General features: G+C 35.2%; 1 protein-coding gene across 2 annotated transcripts in view; it reads left to right on the forward strand.

The window, feature by feature from the left end:
- The first annotated feature begins 90 nt into the window (after window positions 1–90).
- LOC107705996 (dymeclin-like) overlaps window positions 91–22,802 on the forward strand; it is an 82,235-nt gene continuing 59,523 nt past the window's right edge. The window contains exons 1-8 of one of the 2 annotated variants that reach the window (XM_016509557.1): window positions 91–381; window positions 1,761–1,956; window positions 5,713–5,765; window positions 6,080–6,173; window positions 8,519–8,652; window positions 11,409–11,481; window positions 16,978–17,103; window positions 18,768–18,907. In XM_016509557.1, coding sequence (XP_016365043.1) covers window positions 1,817–1,956; window positions 5,713–5,765; window positions 6,080–6,173; window positions 8,519–8,652; window positions 11,409–11,481; window positions 16,978–17,103; window positions 18,768–18,907 — 760 coding nt within the window. In that variant the 5' untranslated portion in view covers window positions 91–381; window positions 1,761–1,816. Of the gene's footprint in view, window positions 382–1,760; window positions 1,957–2,404; window positions 2,596–5,712; window positions 5,766–6,079; window positions 6,174–8,518; window positions 8,653–11,408; window positions 11,482–16,977; window positions 17,104–18,767; window positions 18,908–22,802 lie in introns of those variants that run through there. The other variant, XM_016509556.1, reaches the window with a different exon arrangement.

Here is a 22,802-nt window from a genome sequence, read left to right on the forward strand (position 1 = left end):
AAAAGTAGATATGTTTAACAGGATTTAGAAGGTTTTTTTATTTTTTATTTTATTTGATTTAGTTCTTCCTATTCCAACAATGGTCTCCAGCCCAGTAAGTGGCGGGAATGCACCTATCGTTTGTTTGCCAACCGCCATAAAACTCCAAAAGAAGAAGAAGAAGAAGAAGAAGAAGGTGAGACGTCACGAGCGTCAGTGGCGACGTGGAGACGCAGAGCTAATAGTCAATACAGCGTCAACTTCCACTGTAAAACACACTTTACTGGACGTTTACCATCACTAATTCTAACTCATTTAGTATTCGTCTGAGGATACAAAGGCGCCTGTCCAGCGGACCGCGAGTGGGTTTTCTGAGGCGCTGTCAAATCTGACATTCATCAAGTAAGTGATGATGCATATTAGCATGGAAGCTAACGGGTTTACAATGGATTTCTCCATTCACTCCAGTCTGCAGGCTAATTGTTGCTAAGTGTATAGCTACCTGGATACTTATTAACTTCTACATTGGCAGTTGCATACCGAGAAATAGTCGTATAAAATGAATATTTAACCATATTCTAGTTATCTTGTTTGCGGTGGGTAAAAAAAATCTGTGAAGTAAGTAATTTGACAGTTTCTGGAAAGCAGTTAGCTGAGGAAAGCCCAATCTGTCAAAGTAAATGAACAAGCTAATTGAATATCGAAGTTTTTTACTAATCAGTCTTCACTAACTGTGTGAACTCATTGTTAGTCTGTTTATATTAGATATATTTTATCTATACATTGGAGAATTTGTGTTTATTTTATTGTAATGTGCACGTTGTACAGACTATAGTCTAAACTTTGCAGGACCAGTTTAACTCCTAAAGTCCTGCAGGGGTTTTTAATCTGTAGACGTTTCCTTGTATTCTGTAGGCCATTCATTGGGTATTTACCTGTAGTCTTTTGTCACCTGTAATGGTGATAGCAGTGCTGGATTGCATTGAATTAATTATTGATTTCAGTCGGTGTTTACAGTAACACTTAAACAATGAAGTTTCAAGGTTTTGTGCACCGTTGCATCATGATTGTTTGTGCAAGTGTGGTGGAAGTGCTTAACAAAAATGAAAACAAAAAACAAAAATCCACTTAATAGTCTTAAAATAATCATTTTATTTATGCAAACATAATGTCACATACATTTTCTTTAGGACAAATATATTCTGTAATTGTTTCTTTCAGATTATGGGGTGACATATGATTTGATTTCAACATATGATATTGGTTTCTAAATGTAAATGTTGTTGGATTGGTTGGAAAATGATTATTGTGAGTGAGTGGCTGCACCCTGGCGGCGTGTGTGCTTTCTTCAGCTGTGTGAGCCACAGAAGTGATTCCACCTGACGGTGTAAATGAGCCTTCTTGTAAGTCAAGAGAGTTCACACCATCTTCTGTGATCACTTGATATGAACCAGGATGTTTAACCAAAACCTCCACCTTCTGAGACACAATCTCACAATCCACATCAGGGAATGTGGAACGATGGCACATTAACAGTGTGTGTAAAGGGTGTGTGCTTAACAAAGAGGTGTGTGTAGGGCTCTGTGTTTACCCATCAAACCCGTTTCATGTGTGTTGATGACTCTTGCTAAAGCATATAGTTTTGTGTTTAGTGTAATAATCAGGTGTGAGTTTAGATTTAAATGTTAGTTTAGAACCTTAAATATTCTTCACTAGGTGACTGAAAAACAGGCCTCATTAGTCGAATCTAATGAAAACGTATTTCTCCCATGATCCTCTAGGTTTCGCTCGGCTGATGATGAGGCTCTGAGGAAGTCTCTGGTGGTTTCCGCGGGCGATGGGTGCAAACACCAGTCAGGTGAGCGACCTGTCAGAGAGCCAGAGCATCCGCACTCTGATTGGTCCAGACGCCATATCAGAGAATGAGCCCTTCTGGAACCAGCTGATCTCATTCACCTTCACCAGCCCCACCTGCAGGTGAGGTGCTCCTCCGACCCCCATCTCTGATGTCCCACACACTCATATTCATTCAGACGCAAACTTGTCACAGAGAGTTCACACCATCTTCTGTGATCACTTGATATGAACCAGGATGTTTAACCAAAACTTCCACCTTCTGAGACACAATCTCACAATCCACATCAGGGAATGTGGAACGATGGCACGTTAACAGTGTGTGTGTAAAGGGTGTGTCCTTAACAAAGAGGTGTGTGTAGGGCTCTGTGTCTACCCATCAAACCCGTTTCATGTGTGTTGATGACTCTTGCTAAAGCATATAGTTTTGTGTTTAGTGTAATAATCAGGTGTGAGTTTAGATTTAAATGTTAGTTTAGAACCTTAAATATTCTTCACTAGGTGACTGAAAAACAGGCCTCATTAGTCGAATCTAATGAAAACGTATTTCTCCCATGATCCTCTAGGTTTCGCTCGGCTGATGATGAGGCTCTGAGGAAGTCTCTGGTGGTTTCCGCGGGCGATGGGTGCAAACACCAGTCAGGTGAGCGACCTGTCAGAGAGCCAGAGCATCCGCACTCTGATTGGTCCAGACGCCATATCAGAGAATGAGCCCTTCTGGAACCAGCTGATCTCATTCACCTTCACCAGCCCCACCTGCAGGTGAGGTGCTCCTCCGACCCCCATCTCTGATGTCCCACACACTCATATTCATTCAGACGCAAACTTGTCACCTCTCAGTGAAAATTTGCCTCCAAAATAGTTGTTTAAATGTATGTGTGTGTGTGTGTGTGTGTGTGGGGGGGGGTCTGCGAGGAATCACAGACCATGAGTATTTTCAGTGTCTCAGAGTGACTCGATCGATTCGCAGTAAATGCTGCTCCACACGAGTGAACAAGTGCTGTGAGTTTGAATCTTGCATTTGAAGATGCAGTGTGCCAAAAATCCTCCCAAATGTGTAGTCAATAAAAAGGTCTCTGGGTTAAAAAAGCTCTGTGGGTACTGTTGGAAAGCAAAGAAATGAAGGCAGACATAAATATTATGTTTGTAATTTTACCGTTCTTCTGTAAATAAATTTACAGTACAATTGTGTCATTGCTAGTAATATATTTCCATATTGATTTGTTTAATGTTTAAAATTTAATAAAATAATGTTGTTAATATTATTATTAATAATAATGGTAACAATAGGGAAATTGGATGGCTTCCATAAAAACAACAGTAAATGTGTAAAACTCTCTCCAAGATTATTCACTGTTCCCATTATTATACTTAATTTGTAGATAAATGTCTATGATTTTGCAAAAAAGGACTTTATCTAAATCTAAATATTTTCCACTGTGAAGCGCTGTGCACTGTGAGTCCGTGTTGCTTCAAGCGTGTCTTTCTGTGCACCGGATGCGCTTAGTGTAAGTGCTTTGTGCCGCATGGCATTTGTTTTGTCCTATCTATCATATGTTGTTGCCTCATTAAAATAATGTGCTATACATTCAAAAGAAATGTCTTAATTTTATCGTATATATTTATATATTAATATATTGTTTTTCATAAATGGATTTTATAACAATATAAATAGCAATGTGTAACATTTACTACACTTTTATTTGTCCCCCACTAAATAAATGTTTGTTTTTTCACTAAATGTTTGGATTTATAAAATTATTGTGCACTGATTTTTCTAGAATAGCATTTGCTGCCGAATTATCGAATTATCGTGAAGAAATGATAGAAATTAATACTTTTAGCAAGGATGCTTTAAATTGATCAAAAATGATGATAAAGACATTTATAATGTTTATTATTTCAGATAAATGCTGTTCTTCTGAACTTTCTATTCATCAAAGAAACCTGAAAAATGTCTCCTCAGCTGTTTTTTAACATAGTAATAATAATAAATGTTTTTTCTTGAGCATCCAATCAGCATATTAGAATGATTTCTGAAGATCATGTGACACTGAAGACTGGAGTAATGATGCTAAAAATTCAGCTTTGAAATCACTGGAATAAATTACATTTTAAAATATATTCAAATAGAAAACAGTTATTTTAAATAGTAAAACATCGCTTGCACTTTAAAAAGGGGGAGGAGACTGTAAGAAACTGGGTTTACCGAAGAAAACCTGCTCCCGACCAGGTTAGGTTCATAGAGTAAGATACCACGGTAACTGACTCTGAGTATAAGTTACCTCTCTTTCAGAAACGGGCTTGACTTACCCTACTTTCTCGGGTTTGACAAACCTCCCATTCTGAAACGGAAAAAACCCAGAGTTTCCCTCATTTCAGGTTTAACATACTCAGAGTTTTCACTTAACCTCCTTTCTGAAACGGGCCCCTGATACTGTTTCTGCTGTTTATATGGAAAGTTAATCTAGATGGATAAAGTTGTTTTCATTCTGAGTCTGTTATGCTTCTGTTGTCCATCATATTTAGTGCTTTTCCTGTTATAGTTAACTGCTCATGTAACAGTTGCACCTGTTTCTGTCTGAAGATGTGCGCTGATGTCGTGAGCTCAGGCTCATCTTCTGCTCTCTCAGTGTGGTTATATGAGGGAAGAACACCAGAGGGAGGCAGAGAATCTCTCATCACAATCACTGTTTCAGCATCTCTTGCTTTTATAGAAATGTTCATGCACATTATGACTCGATGATATGATTAAAGGCACTTTGGTGTTTCATGTCGTTTCACACAAATCCCTCGTTTTCGTTGTTAACAGTTTAACACATTTGTGACCCTGGAGCACAAAACCAGTCTCAAGTCGCTGGGGTATATTTATAGCAATAGCCAAAAAAAAACATTGTATGGGTCAAAATTATTGATTTTTCTTTTATGCCAAAAATCATTAGGATATTAAGTAAATATCATGTTCCATGAAGATATTTTGTAAATTTCCTACCATAAATATATCAAAACTTAAATTTTGATTAGTAATATGCATTGCTAAGGACTTCATTTGGACAACTTTAAAGGCGATTTTCTCAATATTTAGATTTTTTTTGCACCCTCAGATTCCAGATTTTCAAATAGTTGTATCTCGACCAAATATTGTCCTATCCTAACAAACCATACATCAATGGAAAGCTTACTTCTGGTTTTGTGGTCCAGGGTCACATTTAACAGCATAAAAACTCGGTCTGTGTGTTAAAATGGTGATTTCTGATGTCTTGACCTTCTCAGCTGTATCTAATAAAAATCATACAGACATATTAGACACAATCTGTTGAATTGTTGTTCAGTTCATTGCAGTAAGTGTAAAGTATTTTCACTGAACTACTTTTAATAATTTATCTGTGCCCTGCATTTTGCATGCATGCAACCTACACTCTAAAAAATGCTGGGTTAAATACAACCCAGTGCTGGGTAAAATAGGGACAAACCCAGCAATTGGGATGTTTTGACCCAGCGGTTGGGTTACTACCCAGAAGGTTGGGTTAAACATTTAACCCAACCGCTGGGTCAAAACAGCCCAATTGCTGGGTTTGTCCCTATTTTACCCAGTACTGGGTTGAATTTAACCCAGCATTTTTTAGAGTGTAGAGTTAGAATAATGACCTGATTTACTTTATGAAAGTTTATTTATTATTAATTATTTATTGAACAGCTTTCCTTTATCATATCGCTGTTGCCACTGTTGCCACTGTTTTATAAATGTAGTAAGTGAGGCCGTATTTCACACTGACTTGACTGCAACACTCACATCTCTTGACCATCTTAAATTCACTGTAAACACTGCTTTGATATTTCTCCCATCTGACGTTTATCTCTCTGTCTCTGTATTTGCAGTGCTGATGCTAAACTCCTGGAGGAGGCTGTCGTCCCGCTGGCTAAGACTCTGAGTATGTGTGTTTGTATAATTTACTGCCGTTTCATTACAGCCGTCTGTACAAAGAGACGCACGCTGATTTCAAACCCACTGTCTTGTGAAATAAGGGTCTGTAATTTCAGGCCCTGTGTGTGCATAAAGCCACATGATTCAAATGATTAGCGATCCCAAGCCAGCTCTGCTTTTATGATGTGCTGTATGTAATTTATTGAGTTCACAAGGATCTTTAATTCATTCTGTTGATCTGGTTAAGTAGCTCTTATCACGAACACCCTAAAGATGGGCAGCGATGTCTTGTGTTTTTGATCATCTGTCTGTCCTTTATAGTTCAGAACAACCCCAGGTCTGGGAACTTCGGGGCGCTGGTGAGAGTTTTTCTCAGCAGAACCAAAGAACTGAAGATTTCCACAGAATGCCAAGAGTAAGTGAGATACGTCTTCAATAATGTGTGCATATCAGAGTCGTATGTATTTTTAAATGTTCATAAAAGCTGAATAATATGAGGACATACAGTATCTAAAACCTGTTGCATGAAAACTGAAGTACTCCACTCTGATTCTCATTCACTTTTCTCCATGAATGATGCATTTCCACAGTTATCCACATTGTTAATCTAGTGCAAATTTTCTTAAATTTTTTTTAAGTACATTTATAACACTATATTTTGAGTTTTATTATATTTCCATTAAATGACAAGAAACGAGTTAACACTGCTGACATCTTTCTCTCTTCTGACCACCTTAATCAATCTCTGGATATTTTTTTTACCTCTTTTGGAAAGTCATAGAAATGTTATCTTGGCTTTTTTTCATTTGCTGTTGGGGCAAATGGGAATGCAAAAAAATTATATTTGTTGTAGTTTCCATTCACCACTGTAGAAGTTTATCCAGTTATGACGACTTTTGCTTCTGAGAACCTGGAAATATAAAACCGTTTCATAATATTATATTTAAAAGTTTGGCTTATTCCATTTTTATTTATTTGCACATTCCATGTTTATGCATCAACCAGATACATGTTTTTTGTAACTTTTCTGTGCGCATTGTTCTAAACTTTATCCTAAATTTAGCAGAAAGTTAAGTGTTTATTTTTTTATTTCTGCATGAAAATGTTTTTGCACAATGAAAAGTTTTCACAATATCCATTTTGATCAATACACTTAAATATTACGTTGCCATATTTTAAAACTGCTAGTTGTCTGCTGTATTTCCAGCACAGCTTTTCAAAGGTCAAATGACATCAGTTAGTATGATTTTAGATCTTTTGGTAGTCATCAGTGTTAATTTAGTATCATTGAGATACTATTCATGTTTTAAGTAATTTTTGTATTTTCTCTTTTGTAGTTACATTTTTAGTAATTTTGCGGTGTTGGTAATTTTTTAATAAATATGTTTACACAGATTTTAGATTTTTTTTTTTATTATCAAGTTAAACTAAATGCAAATAAGAAATGTTCCTTATATAAATAATAGTAAATAGCTGAAATAAAATAAGTTAAAAAATAAAATAAAAAAAGCAATTTTTTTTCATATTTTATTTCAGTTAACAATAATAACCCTGGTAACAATTTGTATACAATGTGTACAAAGTGAATCTGACAATTTTCAGTAAACATAATGGGTTTTGTGTGTGAAAGTGGCTATTGAGATTTGTTTGTGGTTCTCCGATGCTCAGAAGCTCTGTGAGATTTTGAGAAATATATTATTTTTAAGCATCTTTTCCCACACAGGCTTTCTGACATTCATTAGTCGCTCAGGACTATACCGTTGTTTTCTGACATGATTTTCCCATGGGAATAGCCACGGTGCAGCCCACAGCGTCACACACACACCGCCAGAGCTGATGTTTGTGCTCAAAGTGTTGCTGTAGCATAAATCCAGAGCAGGGAGTGACCCACCACTCCTACAGCGCACACATGTGAACCGTCAGCCTGAGAGAATATTTATGATCTGGTCTGATCTGAACTGTGCAGAGATCAAACCTTCAGGGTCACACTTCTGATCCAGGGTCAGATGATGCACTCCAAAAAAACATTAAGGCCTAGAGCTAAGATTTATGTATTTGAATTGCATATCAAATTTCCATACATTTAGATTACACAGTTTAAATGTAAACAAACTAATGAACTTAATGTAGTGCATATTTGTCTGTCATACAGAAATTAGACAGGTCAGATTTCTGTCATAATACTAATAAACTAAATGTGTTTTAAATGCACAACAACCAGGTTTATATAGGTATCATCAATAAATCCAATTTGTTTCAATCTATTAGTTTAAATAATTCAATACTGCTCATTCCACAGCTAGATTTGTTCATACAAAATGAACCCATGTATATTTATTGAAAGGAGAAGAATTGCCTGTATGTGGTTTTTTGAAGTCTTTTGTAAGTCTTGACTGTAAAGCATATTTTAATAGATTGTCCTGCGTACATTTTTTTTCCCCATTGTTTTATTCAATTCATTGAGGTATTGTTATGAAGATTATTTTCATTCTTATTGTTTTACAGGTTTTTTTTTTGGAGCCATGAATATATCAGCTTTTGATGCTGATATGGCGTAAAATAAAAAATAAATCCTCTTAAATAAATCTTACCCATTTTATTTATATATGACTGACAAATAAGCATCAAATTAAGTTTATAGTTTGTTCAAATGTGTCATCCAGTGTGTGTGTGTGTGTGTGTGAGAGAGATGTTCAGCCACAGTTCACAGGCTGCTGTAGGTCAGTAATTATCTATGACTGTCTCGTTCTCTCTCTCTAGTCAGCTGTTCATCTGGCAGGCCCATAATGCTTTGTTCCTGGTGCGCTGTTTGCTGAAGGTCTTCATCCGAGAGATGAGTGAAGAAGAGCTGCACTTACAGTTCTCCTACCAGGAGAGGGTGCCGGGAACCTACGGTATCACACATAAACACAATTGGTTGCACTGCTGTATTGTAATTCATTTGTCCTCACAATTCAGTTTTTGACATGTTTAATTATATTTTACCCTCACAAATATAGCCAAACCGGTACACACACGACACAAATACATTTTTTTACCTTCACACTTTACATGAGCTAACAAGAAGCAATAGATTTTTGTTTTGCAGCATTTATTAATCTTTGTTAATGTTAGTTAATAAAAATCATGTTAGATAATACATTTATATTTGCAGATGTTCCAAGAGGAAAGTTTTGTCAGATTTAACTTGCGTTCTGAGACCGTGTCCACTAGGGCTGGGCGATAACATTTTTCATACCAGTCGATATCGATAATTATCATGATAAATTTAAAATCTTTATTTTTCAAGTTTAAAGGCAGATTTTTGTTCCTAAGTTAAAGTTGTAGAACCCAGACTGTTAATTGTGTTAATGGTCAGAACATGACCAACACTTTACATTTTGAATTCTTTACACTTTTCCTGTCATTTTTCCTTAACAAAATAAATATCTTAATAGAAAAATGTATTTCTTAGTTTCTGCATTGATATTGTTTCAAATCATGAATCAGGTTTGTGTTCCTGACTTTGATGACGTGTATCTTCAGCACAGTTTGCAGTGCAGGCTGCAAATACTAATAATAATAAAAAAAATGTGTCTCTTAGAAATGCACATGATACAGTAGCTTGAGTTGTCAGTAGCAGTAGCTTGATTTAGGATGCAGAAGTAAATTTATGTTCATAATCAAAAACAGTAACATCTGTAAAAATTGTAACAACCTTGTTTTTATATGGTGAAATTTAATTATTCTGACTGAGTTTTATTAAAATAAACCATTGGTCTTCCATAGTAGCATACATTTAGATCATGATAACCACAGTTAAAATGGTGGTAGAAATGTAACTATATGGTTTCTAGGTATTTGTATGAAAAAAAGTAGTCTAAATACATTTAGTATAAATGCATAAACGCTTTAGCTTAATCATACAAAATACTGTAATTCTATTCCATTACTCCTTTAATACATTTAATACATGTCTTCATTAATAATATAATACAATTCGATAAGAATATCTTACATTTGTGCCACAATACCATGGTGCAGTTAGTGTTACTACAGTAAATCCATGGTAAATGATGGTGGTTTGTAGATTGAAAAGCTTCTTGACTGTCTCGTTGCTCAGTGTTTCTGCTGTTTGTCAGCGCTGTTTCATCTGGCTCTAAACTAGTTTAAATCATAGAATTCAGTCGCTTCACATTGGATCTCACAGCTGTTTAGAGTCACATGACTGAGACTCATCAGCGAGTAACGCATCTGCTCCAGTGAGCTCACGCTGCGCAGCCGTTTGAACTCTGAGCCGAGCGGATAAATGGTCATAAATATAATAAACATTATATAGAACATTTATCAAACCCTTGTTATCATTTTATTGAAGAAAATTATATCTAGATTGTTATTGTTTTATCGCCCAGTCCTAGTGTCCACTAAGTATAGCTGTATATATATATATATATTTTATTTTATTTTATTTTTTTTTTTTTGGTTAAGCTAGTTATAATAACTCCAGACAAATGCTCTAAAACTGTAACTTTGTCATTTTAACATGTGAAATAAGTTTTAGTAAATTACATTGTCATTTTTTTTTTTTTAATGTTGCTATTCATTTAGGTTTAACTTTTATTTTTAGTTCAGTTTTTATTTATGTATAGTAGATTTCTAATTTTTTGTTTTGCTTAGTCTAGTATTTATATTTTATTTCAGGTTCATTTTAGTGAATTCAAATGTTTTTAATAGTTTTAGTTATACATTTAGTTAACGATAATAACAAATAACAATATAACGATTAACGGCGCATATTTCCCATGTTTAACTTGACAAAAGCAGATGCAGTTAGTGTTTTGAAGGTCTGTTTCGGTATCAGAGTAAGACATGCGGGTCAAGCAAGTTTGAGACGGGCCTGGGTATACAGGTGCATCTCAATAAATTAGAATGTCGTGGAAAAGTTCATTTATTTCAGTAATTCAACTCAAATCGTGAAACTCGTGTATTAAATAAATTCAATGCACACAGACTGACGTAGTTTAAGTCTTTGGTTCTTTTAATTGTGATGATTTTGGCTCACATTTAACAAAAACCCACCAACTCACTATCTCAACAAATTAGAATACTCCATAAGACCAATAAAAAAAATTGTTGAGATTGAATTGGTGGGTTTTTGTTAAATGTGAGCCAAAATCATCACAATTAAAAGAACCAAAGACTTAAACTACTTCAGTCTGTGTGCATTGAATTTATTTAATACACGAGTTTCACAATTTGAATTGAATTACTGAAATAAATGAACTTTTCCACGACATTCTAATTTATTGAGATGCACCTGTATGTTCTGATCTTGTTCCTCCTCCAGTGTCTTCTCTCCAGTGCACTTATTGATAATAATGGCCAAAAGGCAAAAATAAAAGCACTAGAGCATTTGTGTGTGGCAAAGACTCTGATAGCTGGGTTTGGTCTGTCTGTCGGTCTGTCTGTCGATCCTGACAGCTTCTCAGTTGTTTGATGTGTCACAATCCTCAGTGCCGCCACGTCTGAGAATAAATGTCCTCTCTGACCAAACAGAATGAGCATCACACCTAAAGAAACTTCTCACAGACTATATTTACATTACTGATGTGTCAGCGTTCCTGTATTTGTCCTGACTGTGATGTGTGTGTGTGTGTGTGTGTGTTTACAGACTCCATCTGTAAGGATCTTCTGGAGGAGCTGGTCTGTAATTTGGTGCATCTCATCGTTGAAGTGCCGCTTCTGTGAGTACCGGAGAAGAACTGTGTGTGTTTGTTTTGTTCTGGATTTCTCTGTCTTGCAAATGCTGAGTGATAAAGTATGTCTCAGTGTGAGAGGGAGGTGTGCGTGTGTTATTGTTGTGATATGTGACGGGTCTCTCACGTACAGTGTGTGAAGGGTCAACTCTGACTCAAACAATGAGGTGTCACTGTCATAATTTACACACACAAATATATTTTCAAACATTTGTTCATGAAATTATAAGAAGTTATAAGTAGGACTAACTAGCATCGTGCCACCTGATCCGTTTTCAAACTTGAACTCCGTTTAAAGGGATAGTTCACCCAAAAATGAAAATTACCCCATGTTTTACTCGCCCTCAATATCCATATTTAAAACTTTCTAAACCGTAATCTCTAGCTTCTGCTAACTGAACTGTTGTACGAGCGTTCACTAGAGAGTGGCGATCCAGCGGATGACGTAGGATGTAGGCGTAGCATAAGCTCCGGTGAGAAGAGAGGAACGCAGAAGCTCAGAGGAGAGAGCAAAACAAAACACCGGTCACGAATTAGAAGTACAAAACGAGGATTTGTAAAGAAAAATGTCGGAGGATTTCACCCACCCCCACTCACTGCCATTATAAAGCTGGGGAGAGCCAGGACGTTTTTTAATATAACTCTGATTGTATTCATCTGAAAGAAGAAAGTCATATACACCTAGGATGGCTTGAGGGTGAGTAAATCATGGGATAATTTTCATTTTTAAAATGGAATAGTTCACCCAAAAATGAAAGTTTACTTACCCTCAGGCCATTCAAGATGTAGATGAGTTTATTTCTTCATCCGAACAGATTTGAATAAATGTATTTATTCACATCAAAATTTATTTATTCAATTCAAATCACATCAGTTGCTCAGAAATGGATGCTCTGCAGTGAATGGGTGCCGTCAGAATGAGAGTCCAAACAGCTGATAAAAACATCACAATAATCCACAAGTAATCCACACCACTCCAGTCCATCAGTTAACATCTTGAGAAAACAAAAGCTGCGTGTTTGTAAGAAACAAATGCATCATTAAGGTGTTAACTTCAAACTGTTTCTTCCGGCTAAAAAAAGAGTCCATAATCCATAGTAACGCTTCCTCCAGTGAAAAAGTGGTCTGGTCTGAATCGGGAGAGAAATCTGCACAGATCAAGCACTGTTTACAAGCCAAAACAGTTTTAAACAAATATGTGGGTTGATTTTGATGTGAGAGGACAACAGGAGATGGACTTTTTCACTGGAGGAAGCGTTATTATGGATTATGAACTCGAATTTTGGGCATAAGCGACAGTTTAAAGTTGAAATGCCTTAATGATGCATTTGTTTCTTATAAACACGCAGCTTTTGTCTTCACAAGACATTAACTGATGGACTGGAGTGCTGTGGATTACTTGTGGATTATTGTGATGTTTTTATCAGCTGTTTGGACTCTCAATCTGACGGCACCCATTCACTGCAGAGGATCATTGCTGAGCAAGTGATGTAATGCTGAATCTGTTCCAATCCAAGACTACATCTTGGATGGCCTGAGGGTGAGCATATCTTCAGCAAATTTTCATTTTTGGGTGAACAATTCCTTTAAAAATGGCGCAAAACTTGTGGCGCAAAACTTAAATGCTGTTTTTCCATACTCCCTTTCCGGTTTTTGAAAGTTGCAGCGGTTTCTCCACTCTCCCTGAGTGCCCATGTGTCTCGTCAGACCTCTGTGTGACCCGCTTTCATTTACACACCTGTGTGGAGGACACCTTCATGCATGAAGCCATGATTTATTGAGTGATGCCCCTTCACACACAGATAAACACAGCGGCACAGGAGTTCTGCATTATTCAGCTCTCCTTCTGCGTGGTTCTAGTGTTTTTATGTATTTAAAGGACAGATTGATTTATCCGCTCTCATGAATGTCGATCTGTTTGTCGTTTTCTAGAGCGTCCTTGTGTTCCACCCAGTTTATATGAAAACCGTATTAAAGCCAGATGAGTTGCGCGACGCTGATGATGTTGAAAAAAATGTTGATGGGTGTGTGTAAGTGTGTATCTCACCATTTAGCCCTTGAATTGCCCCTGTTTACCTTATTAATACGCATTTGTGAGTTTATAATGAATGATGTGCACTTATGAATCATGTTTAATAAAGAAGAATATTATAAAGTGCATTACAAAGAAGAAAACTCCTGATTAATACTTTTTTAAATTGATCATTCAAGTCATTGAATCTAGCGGTTAGTGCAGTCGCTCCAAGTTGGCAGGACATAAAGGTTCACATCTGGCTTGTCTTTACACTGCCTGTATCAATGAATATGCCTGATATTACCTTCAAAAATAACCAAATTAAGTGATAAAAAAAGAGATTATCACTTATGTCAGACAACATTTGCATACAGACAGTCTTGACCAACAAAGAGACATAATTAAAAATTTTATATTGTGGATTTGATTAATTATGAATGGTAATGTGATCAGTTTGTTTGGGTCATGTTTTGCAATTTTTCATTTCTTATTTCATATTAATATTTTATTTTATATTTATTTATTTTAATATTTGTATTATATATACGTTTAATTAATTTTATTTAGTTAGTTTTATGCATTGTATAATGCATCATTAATTAATGAATTCGTATTTATTTATTATATATATTAATAATTATTTAAAAAAAAAAAACATTTTTGGGTGAAATGTGACCTGGATATGTTTGAGAATTGTGTGAGATTCACACAAATATAATTATTTATTGAATATTTGTGTCTGTTACAATATTGTTGTTTCCATTGTTTTATAAAAGCAATACAAGTTACCTTCAAAAATAATAGATTACATAATAAAAAGAGTTTATCATCTGTGTTAGTCAACATTTGCATACAGACGATCTTGACAAATAAAGAGACTGAGTTTGCAAATCAGAAAGCCTTGAGCAGCAACCAAGAAAGTGAGGAATGTCACGTAAAAATGATTGCAAGTTTTAAGCGGGTTTGAAATAAAGTGTGTTATTTTTGCTGGTTCACATGTGAAAGTGGGTTGTGTGGTAGTTGCATTGTAACAGTTCAGTCTGCTGTTGTTGTCCCGTGTCTGTTTTTGTTGCCGTTTGTCTCGTTTCCTTGCTACGTGCTGAATGAGAGAAGTCAGGCGCGGGTCACATTCAGAGCCCCGGCTCGCTGGTTCCTACGTGTTTTTGAGTAATTCTGTAGCTGGAGACAGGATTCTTATCGCGCTGTTGTGAAGGATATTGTGAAATTTAGCTCTAATTACCACACAGATCAAAACAAGAAATAGAAACGCTGCAGAGACACAGTACAGTAGAGCGTTTATACTGTGCAAGATGATGTTTCTGATCAACCAGAAACTATTTACATGTTGTTCCAAGCCCATAAAAGACGTTTATTCTTCTGTAAAACACAAAAGATAACGTTTAGCTGCTCTTTTTCATACAATGAAAATATACATACAATGAAAGGATATAAATGCACCATAGAGGAAGTCCATATGACCTCAGAAGCCATACAAGAAGGGACCGACTGAAATCTAAGGCTCACAATTATGCATTTCATCGCTCTCCAATGGAAAAACATGCATATCCACTTTTGGCAAAATACTTTTACCATAGATGGAACAGTGTACCAGCAGATTTGTATTAATAGAATTCTTGTCTTCATTTTGTAAGATGTTTTATGAGAAATGTTTTTCTGTGCTCTTGAAAAATAATTTTTTTGGAGATGCATGTCTGTCATCTGAAAATATTCAGAACTTTACAAAACATGTGAGAGCCAAGATTGTTATAATAATTTTGCTAATGTCATTTGTGAAGTGATCAATCTACTAAGTTTTGTTGAAATAATTCGTATTTTTAATTAAAAAAAGGCCAACATGGAATCTGTGCGCACAGATTTCTTCAGAACTGGAAGACCCGTCATTCATATCCCTCATCCCTAGTGTGTTTATTACATTTTTTTGTAGTAAAGTCATCTCAGTTTGGCACATTTGACCTCGTTTAAGTCTATTACTCGAGTCAAGCCCAACTCAAAACCATCTGAAAGCCCTTACTGAGTGATTGTGTTTTTTAATGTGTTTTTAATCGCAAATTTAACTTTTGTAATAAGTTGTATTTTAATAATCATAATTCAAATCATTAAAATAGTATTGAAAAAAAAATATTAGTTATGATTTAATGTGTTCTTAGGCCCAGTTTGTGTAGTTAGATTGGTCTTAGTTGCAAAACACTGCATGTGTTTGTTTGAATGGGCAGTCGTGTGTGTGTGTTACCATAGATGGAACAGTGTACCAGCAGATTTGTATTAATAGAATTCTTGTCTTCATTTTGTAAGATGTTTTATGAGAAATGTTTTTCTGTGCTCTTGAAAAATAATTTTTTTGGAGATGCATGTCTGTCATCTGAAAATATTCAGAACTTTACAAAACATGTGAGAGCCAAGATTGTTATAATAATTTTGCTAATGTCATTTGTGAAGTGATCAATCTACTAAGTTTTGTTGAAATAATTCGTATTTTTAATTAAAAAAAGGCCAACATGGAATCTGTGCGCACAGATTTCTTCAGAACTGGAAGACCCGTCATTCATATCCCTCATCCCTAGTGTGTTTATTACATTTTTTTGTAGTAAAGTCATCTCAGTTTGGCACATTTGACCTCGTTTAAGTCTATTACTCGAGTCAAGCCCAACTCAAAACCATCTGAAAGCCCTTACTGAGTGATTGTGTTTTTTAATGTGTTTTTAATTGCAAATTTAACTTTTGTAATGATAAGTTGTATTTTAATAATCATAATTCAAATCATTAAAATAATATTGAAAAAAAAATATTAGTTATGATTTAATGTGTTCTTAGGCCCAGTTTGTGTAGTTAGATTGGTCTTAGTTGCAAAACACTGCATGTGTTTGTGTGAATGTGCAGTCGTGTGTGTGTGTGTGTGTGTGTGTGTGTGTCTAAAAGTGAAAGGGAATCAGGCCAAGTGGCATCACAGCACTGGGAAGTGGAAGTGAAGTGATAAAGCTGAAGGAAGGAAATGAGGGACAATAGAAAGAAAGAGAGATTGTTCTATTGATGTGTGTGTGTGTGTTTGGAAAATGAGAGGGGGCATTGAGTTCACTTTAGGAGTTCATTATACTGTGTATGTGATGAATGATAATATCATCTTTTTGTCAATGTATTTTTTTATAAAAAAAATTTTTTTTTGTTTTGTTTAGATTTTCATTTTGTGTTAGGTTTTTTCTTTGTTTTAGCCTTTGTTTTTGATTTGTTTTTTGTTTTGTTTTGTTTTGGGGTGAATTGTGAATTGTTTCAGTGAAATTCACACGAATACATTTTTATATATTATGTGATATTTATTGAACATCTGTGTCTTTTACAGTCTTATAAAACTAAAAACCCTCTTGACCATGGTAAAATCACTGTATAGCACAGCAGCGATTGGCTCATTAACATAAATGTCTGTATTAATGTTGGTCATGTGTCCGTTTCCGTAGCGACATCACCTACAACATCCTGTTTGAAGCGGTGACCACCCTTCTGGTGCTGATGTCCTATCAGCTCTTCCACAAGGAGGTTCTGAGGGAGGGGCTTATTTACGGCTACCTGACCCGAGGACGATGGTGAGGAAAAAACCCATGTTGGATTTAAACATCTCTATATCTTTAACCTCTGCATGTACATGTAAAGGACTAAACGGTTGATAATGAAAAAAGACTAGTAATTAAACTAATGGTAAGGCACAGATATTCTACACACCTGAATAGATTTGTCTAATTGAGTTCCATTGATGCATCATAAACTTCTTAACTTGAGAACCAGAGCCAATACAAGTTAAAAGTTGTTGCCTACCGCAGTGTTTTATTCTTATGAAGTTTGTCCCAGTGTGATATTGTGGCCCCCTGACCGCATTAACAGAAGGACGACTGTCAAGCGCTGCCATTTCATATGCAAATGAGGGTGTTCATTAATTCACCAGATGCTCTCGTCTGGAGCTTTGCTTGAGTTCACCCGCAGGGCTCGTTTGCATCGCACCAGTGATACCGAGCTTTTAAAGTTCCCTCGTTAGCTCTTCAGCACTGCAGCTGAGCTTGCATGACTGAGGTCGTTAACGAACACTCGTCAAACCTCACCAGTGTCTTTAGGTCTGAGACGGACTCCACGCAAGTACATGAAAGAAAAGACATCTAGCTACACAAGCACCTTTGTGCAAATGAACATTTATAATACATCATTCCATCAATATCTAGAAATAAAAAATGCAGACATTTCCATGTTACTTTAATTCTCATTTTTTCTCTTGACATTCTTTGTTTAGTTCCCAGAGACGCTAAAGCTATACTAAAACTAATATTAAATTCCTAATTATTTTTCTATGTTCTTGTAATCTTAAAAAAAAAAGGAACCATAATAAACTCATTTAAAATGTCAAAAGTGAATTTGACTACATTATGCATCTGTATATGTGCCAGTTATAATGTTATTCATCATTTAGTTTAGAACTTATTTTATATATTTTGAACTTTTATTATTTTGATTTGTTTTTTAATTTTATATATATATGTGTGTATGTGTGTGTGTGTGTGTGTGTGTGTATAATTGTGAAAATAATAAATTATTTGACCATCCAATTACTGCTGCCATGATCACTAGAAAATGTAAAAGTTGCTTTTAAATAAAATTCTGTTTACCGCCTGATTTTTGCCAATAAGTTGTAATATTTCATAAACCAAATTTACATAGAAAAGAGGCATGTTTGACATTGACATTGACTTAATATAAATATTTGTATGGCTTAACACTACACCAGCACAGGGTTCAATTAGATATTTAATCATGGTTTTGCGCATAATTATAGCGTGCAAAAGTGCCTTCTAAAAAGTTACTTTAGTATTATTTATATACTATTATAGTATTTATTCATAATTTAAATTATATTTTCAGGTTTAATTATAGTGTGCTTTAATTTTTATTTTACTTAGAATATAAAATAAAATATTTTTATCTAAATTAGCTTTAATTTATTTTTATTTCACTTTTAGTTTTAGTAATCTTAGTACTTCAGTTTCATCTTATTTCAGTTAGTTGGCGAGGCAAAATTTCAAATTTTCATTACAAGTTTTTCATTTAATATTTATGATCTATTGTATTTCAGCTTTATTTTAATAAAAAAAACAAAAAACTTTTTTTATGTTATAGTTTTAGTTAACAGTAACAACAACATAACTGTTTATTGAATATAGTAGGTTTGCTAATTCTCTCTCTCTGTCTGTCTGTGTGTGTGTAGTCTGTCTCTGACGAGTCGTCTGGTGAAGACGCTGCTGTATAACTTCATCAGACAGGAGAAATGTCCTGCCGCCACACACGTGTTGCAGACGCAGTCAGACGGAGGAGGCCTGCTGTACGGACTCGCATCAGGAGTCGCCAGTGAGTTCAAACACACTCTGTCCTGATCTCACGCCTATTAAACACACATGTTGCTCCTGTTTGCCATTTGAGTAAAGTATATTATTATTATGATATTGAAGCAATTCAGTTTTATTCCTTTTGTTTGATGCACCAAGTCTGAGCTTGAGCTTTTTACCAGATTTGTGAATGAATAATTCAGATCTGAATCAACTGATTCACTGAAAAGATTCATTTTTTAGGTAAACTATTCCTTGAGTAGTGTATATAAACATGGAACTTCACACACTGGCTCTGGATGACTGTGGTGAGGTGAGTTTGTTGGTTACGGCTCAGCAGCATCATTTGCTTAAACGATGCCCGTGTTGTAAGATGAACGTCCGGGTCTGTAGAGGTTGAACAGGGTCTGATTACTCGTTCAGATAATAATATTTGTTTTAGTTGTAAATAAACCCTTCAGTCCAGTTCTCCTGAATTTGCATGTGAAAAATCCCCACATGCACCTTATTCACATGCCCATTTTGTTCAGCTTTGTCTTTTATCACTCTGATAAAATTTTTCTGTTTTTTTGTAAACACACTTTTGTTTGACAGGCCTGTCAAAACCGAAACCCAGAGCATATGAGTGTTTGCTTTGTGTGTTATTGACAGTTGTGTCTGTCTGTCTGTCTGCTGTCTGGCTCGCTCAGACGTGTCAGCAGAAGTGCACACACACTTTTCATTGTATGGACTCAACTCTTGGCTGGATCATTTACTTAATATAGAGTTACACACTCCGTTTCATTTTGAGTTTTTTATTCCAATTTAGTTGTTTTATGTGTTTTCTATTTTTTTCTAGTTTCAGTTTAGTTGTAGTTTTTGAATTCAAGTTTCATTTTTTTTTTTTTGTAGTTATAGTTTCAATTTTATTTTTGTAGTATTTAATAAACTTTGATGTCATGTGGCGATTACCAATATGTGAATAAAATATATTTTTTAATGCAAGTTTTCTTTTCAAAAAGCGTTCACACTTCACCGTCTGCACTCCACATTGGTAATTGCTGCATCATGTCAAAGAATATTAAATACTAAATATAAAATGAATATTAAATATAAAATACAAAAATAAAATTCAAATTCAAATTAAAACTAACTATAAAAAACATTTTATTAAACTTAAAAAAGAGAACCATATCATGAAAGCAATGGAAAATTAAAAATGAAACACCTTTTTAGCTTATGATATTTACTATTTCATAAACGCACACACTCACACATTGTATATATATATGTATATATATATATATATATATATGTATATGTGTGTGTGCATATATAAATCTGTCTCATTTAATGTTTTCACAATATGGTTTCTCCTTTTTGTAGTTTCAGTTTAGTTATAGTTTTGATTTTTAAATTTAAGTTTGATAAAAAAAAATTTATAGTTAGCTTTAATTATTTTTTTGTATTTTATATTTTATATAATGTGTGTTTCCATGAAATAAGTATTATAGAACTTAAATTATATATATATAATATTATATATATGATATTTTGTATTTATCTAATAATATCTGAAATATTGCATATTATAGAACTAAAATTAAAACCAATTGTAAAAAAAAAGTTAGTTTAAACTTAAATTATTTATAAATGAACTATAACTAAATTGAAACTAGAATAACAAGAAAACCATAGCATTAAATAAATGTAAACTGAAACCGTTGCAGCCACTGCGGAATTAAATGAAAACTCACCTGAAATCTAGTAAAATTGAAAATATTAAAATCTAATTTGAAAGTGCTCATTTCTGTCTTTTCGTTGCTTTCTGTTTTTTCTGTTCTGTCTTTTTATGGCGTTATTACTGTCAAATGTCGAGAGCGCACTGTTGTAGCGCGAAAGTGCATTGCTATGATGCGCTAGTGCGAATCTCTCCGCTCGCACGCGGATTTCCTTTGCTCTCGCACTAAAAACCGGACGTGCGCTCTCAGATATGCGCTGCTCTCTCCCCGAGAGTGTGCGCGCACTTAAAACATGTCCGTTGCAATCGCGAATCTCTCCTCGTGCTCAAAGAGTGCCCGTGTGCGCGCTCAAACTGTGTCCTTTGCACTCGCAAATCTCTCCGTGCTCTTGCGCTAGAAATGAATTCTTTTCGCGCCTGGATTAAACGTTGTCAAAAGTTATCAACAAATCAGACTTCCATGACTGACCGATTAAAATGCTACGTGAAATCTAATTAGCTGGAATTCTTTTGACAATCAAAGATGGATCTTTAATTTCGTTACAATTTAATATTTAGTCATATTAATCAAAAGTATATTAGAAATGGCTGGGATTAGGGTGCTTGGATGATTTGTGCAAATAAATAACCTAGTAATCTGTCTGTCTAGCTGGTTGGTCAAACCTCTCTATAACACAATAATAACTAAACTAATGACTAAACCTTGTCAAAAGTTATCAACCAATCAGACTTCCACGACTGACCGATGAAAATGCTATGAAATCTAATTAGCTAAGAGGGAACTGCACCTGTTCCTTTGACAATCAAAGATGGATCTGCAATTTCTTTGCAATTTAATAATATTTAGTCATATTAATAAAATGTATATTAGAAATGGCTAGGAATGGGGTGCTTGGATGATTTGTACAAATAAATAACCTAGTCTGTCTTAACTGGTTGGTCAAACCTCTCTGAGCGATTTATCTAAACAAACAAAAAAAGTAGCCTATATGATTCGGTTCAAGTGGTCATACATGTCTTGTGTAATTGGGTTGAAATATATATACAACATCTGATTTAAGACAGAACTATTTAGATCAAGGGTCAGATGCACTATTCCCTAAATAATTAAAATGTAATATATAGGCCTACCACCATAACGAATTTCTCATATTTGTCATAACATCATTATATTCTATGGGTTTAATGAATTTGCAGACAATGTAGTTATCTGTAACTGTCATATATTCGTACAATTTTCGGATAAACTCAATCGTGACATGTGCCAGAGCTCACGACGTTCCGACCTTCAGAATCGCACCGTGTATGCCCGCCTTTAGAGGAGAATGCCATTGAATGTGATGAAAAAAAACTCCCAATAAATGTCCAAACAGCGATTCTATCACAGCAGTTATTGTGTTATAGAGGGGTTTGACCAACCAACTAGACGGACAGATTACTAGGTTATTTATTTGCACAAATCATCCAAGCACCCCAATCCCAGCCATTTCTAATATACTTTTGATTAATATGACTAAATATTAAATTGTAATGAAATTAAAGATCCATCTTTGATTGTCAAAAGAATTACAGCATCCATCTTTGATTGTCAAAAGAATTCCAGCTAATTAGATTTCACGTAGCATTTTAATCGGTCAGTCATGGAAGTCTGATTTGTTGATAACTTTTGACAACGTTTAATCCAGGCGCGAAAAGAATTCATTTCTAGCGCAAGAGCATGGAGAGATTTGCGAGTGCAAAGGACACAGTTTGAGCGCGCACACGGGCACTCTTTGAGCACGAGGAGAGATTCGCGATGGCAACGGACATGTTTTAAGTGCGCGCACACTCTCTGGGAGAGAGCAGCGCATTTCTGAGAGCGCGCGTCTGGTTTAGTGCAAGAGCAAAGGAAATCCGCGTGCGAGCGGAGAGATTCGCGCTCGCGCATCATAGTAATGTACTTTCGTGCTACAACAATGCGCTCTCGACATTTGACAGTAATAACGCCATATCTTTTTTTGTTCCTTTTCACTGTGACAGACACAGTTAGTCAGAAGTGCGATTAGAGTCTAGAACTACATGTATCATCGACTGACACCCGACTGGCCAAAAGATACAAAATGAGCTTGTTAACAGCTGTGAGTCAGTGCCAAGATGACGTACCAGTGTGTGTGTGTGTGTGTGGGAATCCAGACAGTGTGTCTTCATTGTCTGACGG

This window comes from Sinocyclocheilus rhinocerous, unplaced genomic scaffold (genome assembly GCF_001515625.1).
Source record: "Sinocyclocheilus rhinocerous isolate Xijiao unplaced genomic scaffold, SAMN03320098_v1.1 scaffold1045, whole genome shotgun sequence".
NCBI lineage: Eukaryota > Metazoa > Chordata > Actinopteri > Cypriniformes > Cyprinidae > Sinocyclocheilus > Sinocyclocheilus rhinocerous.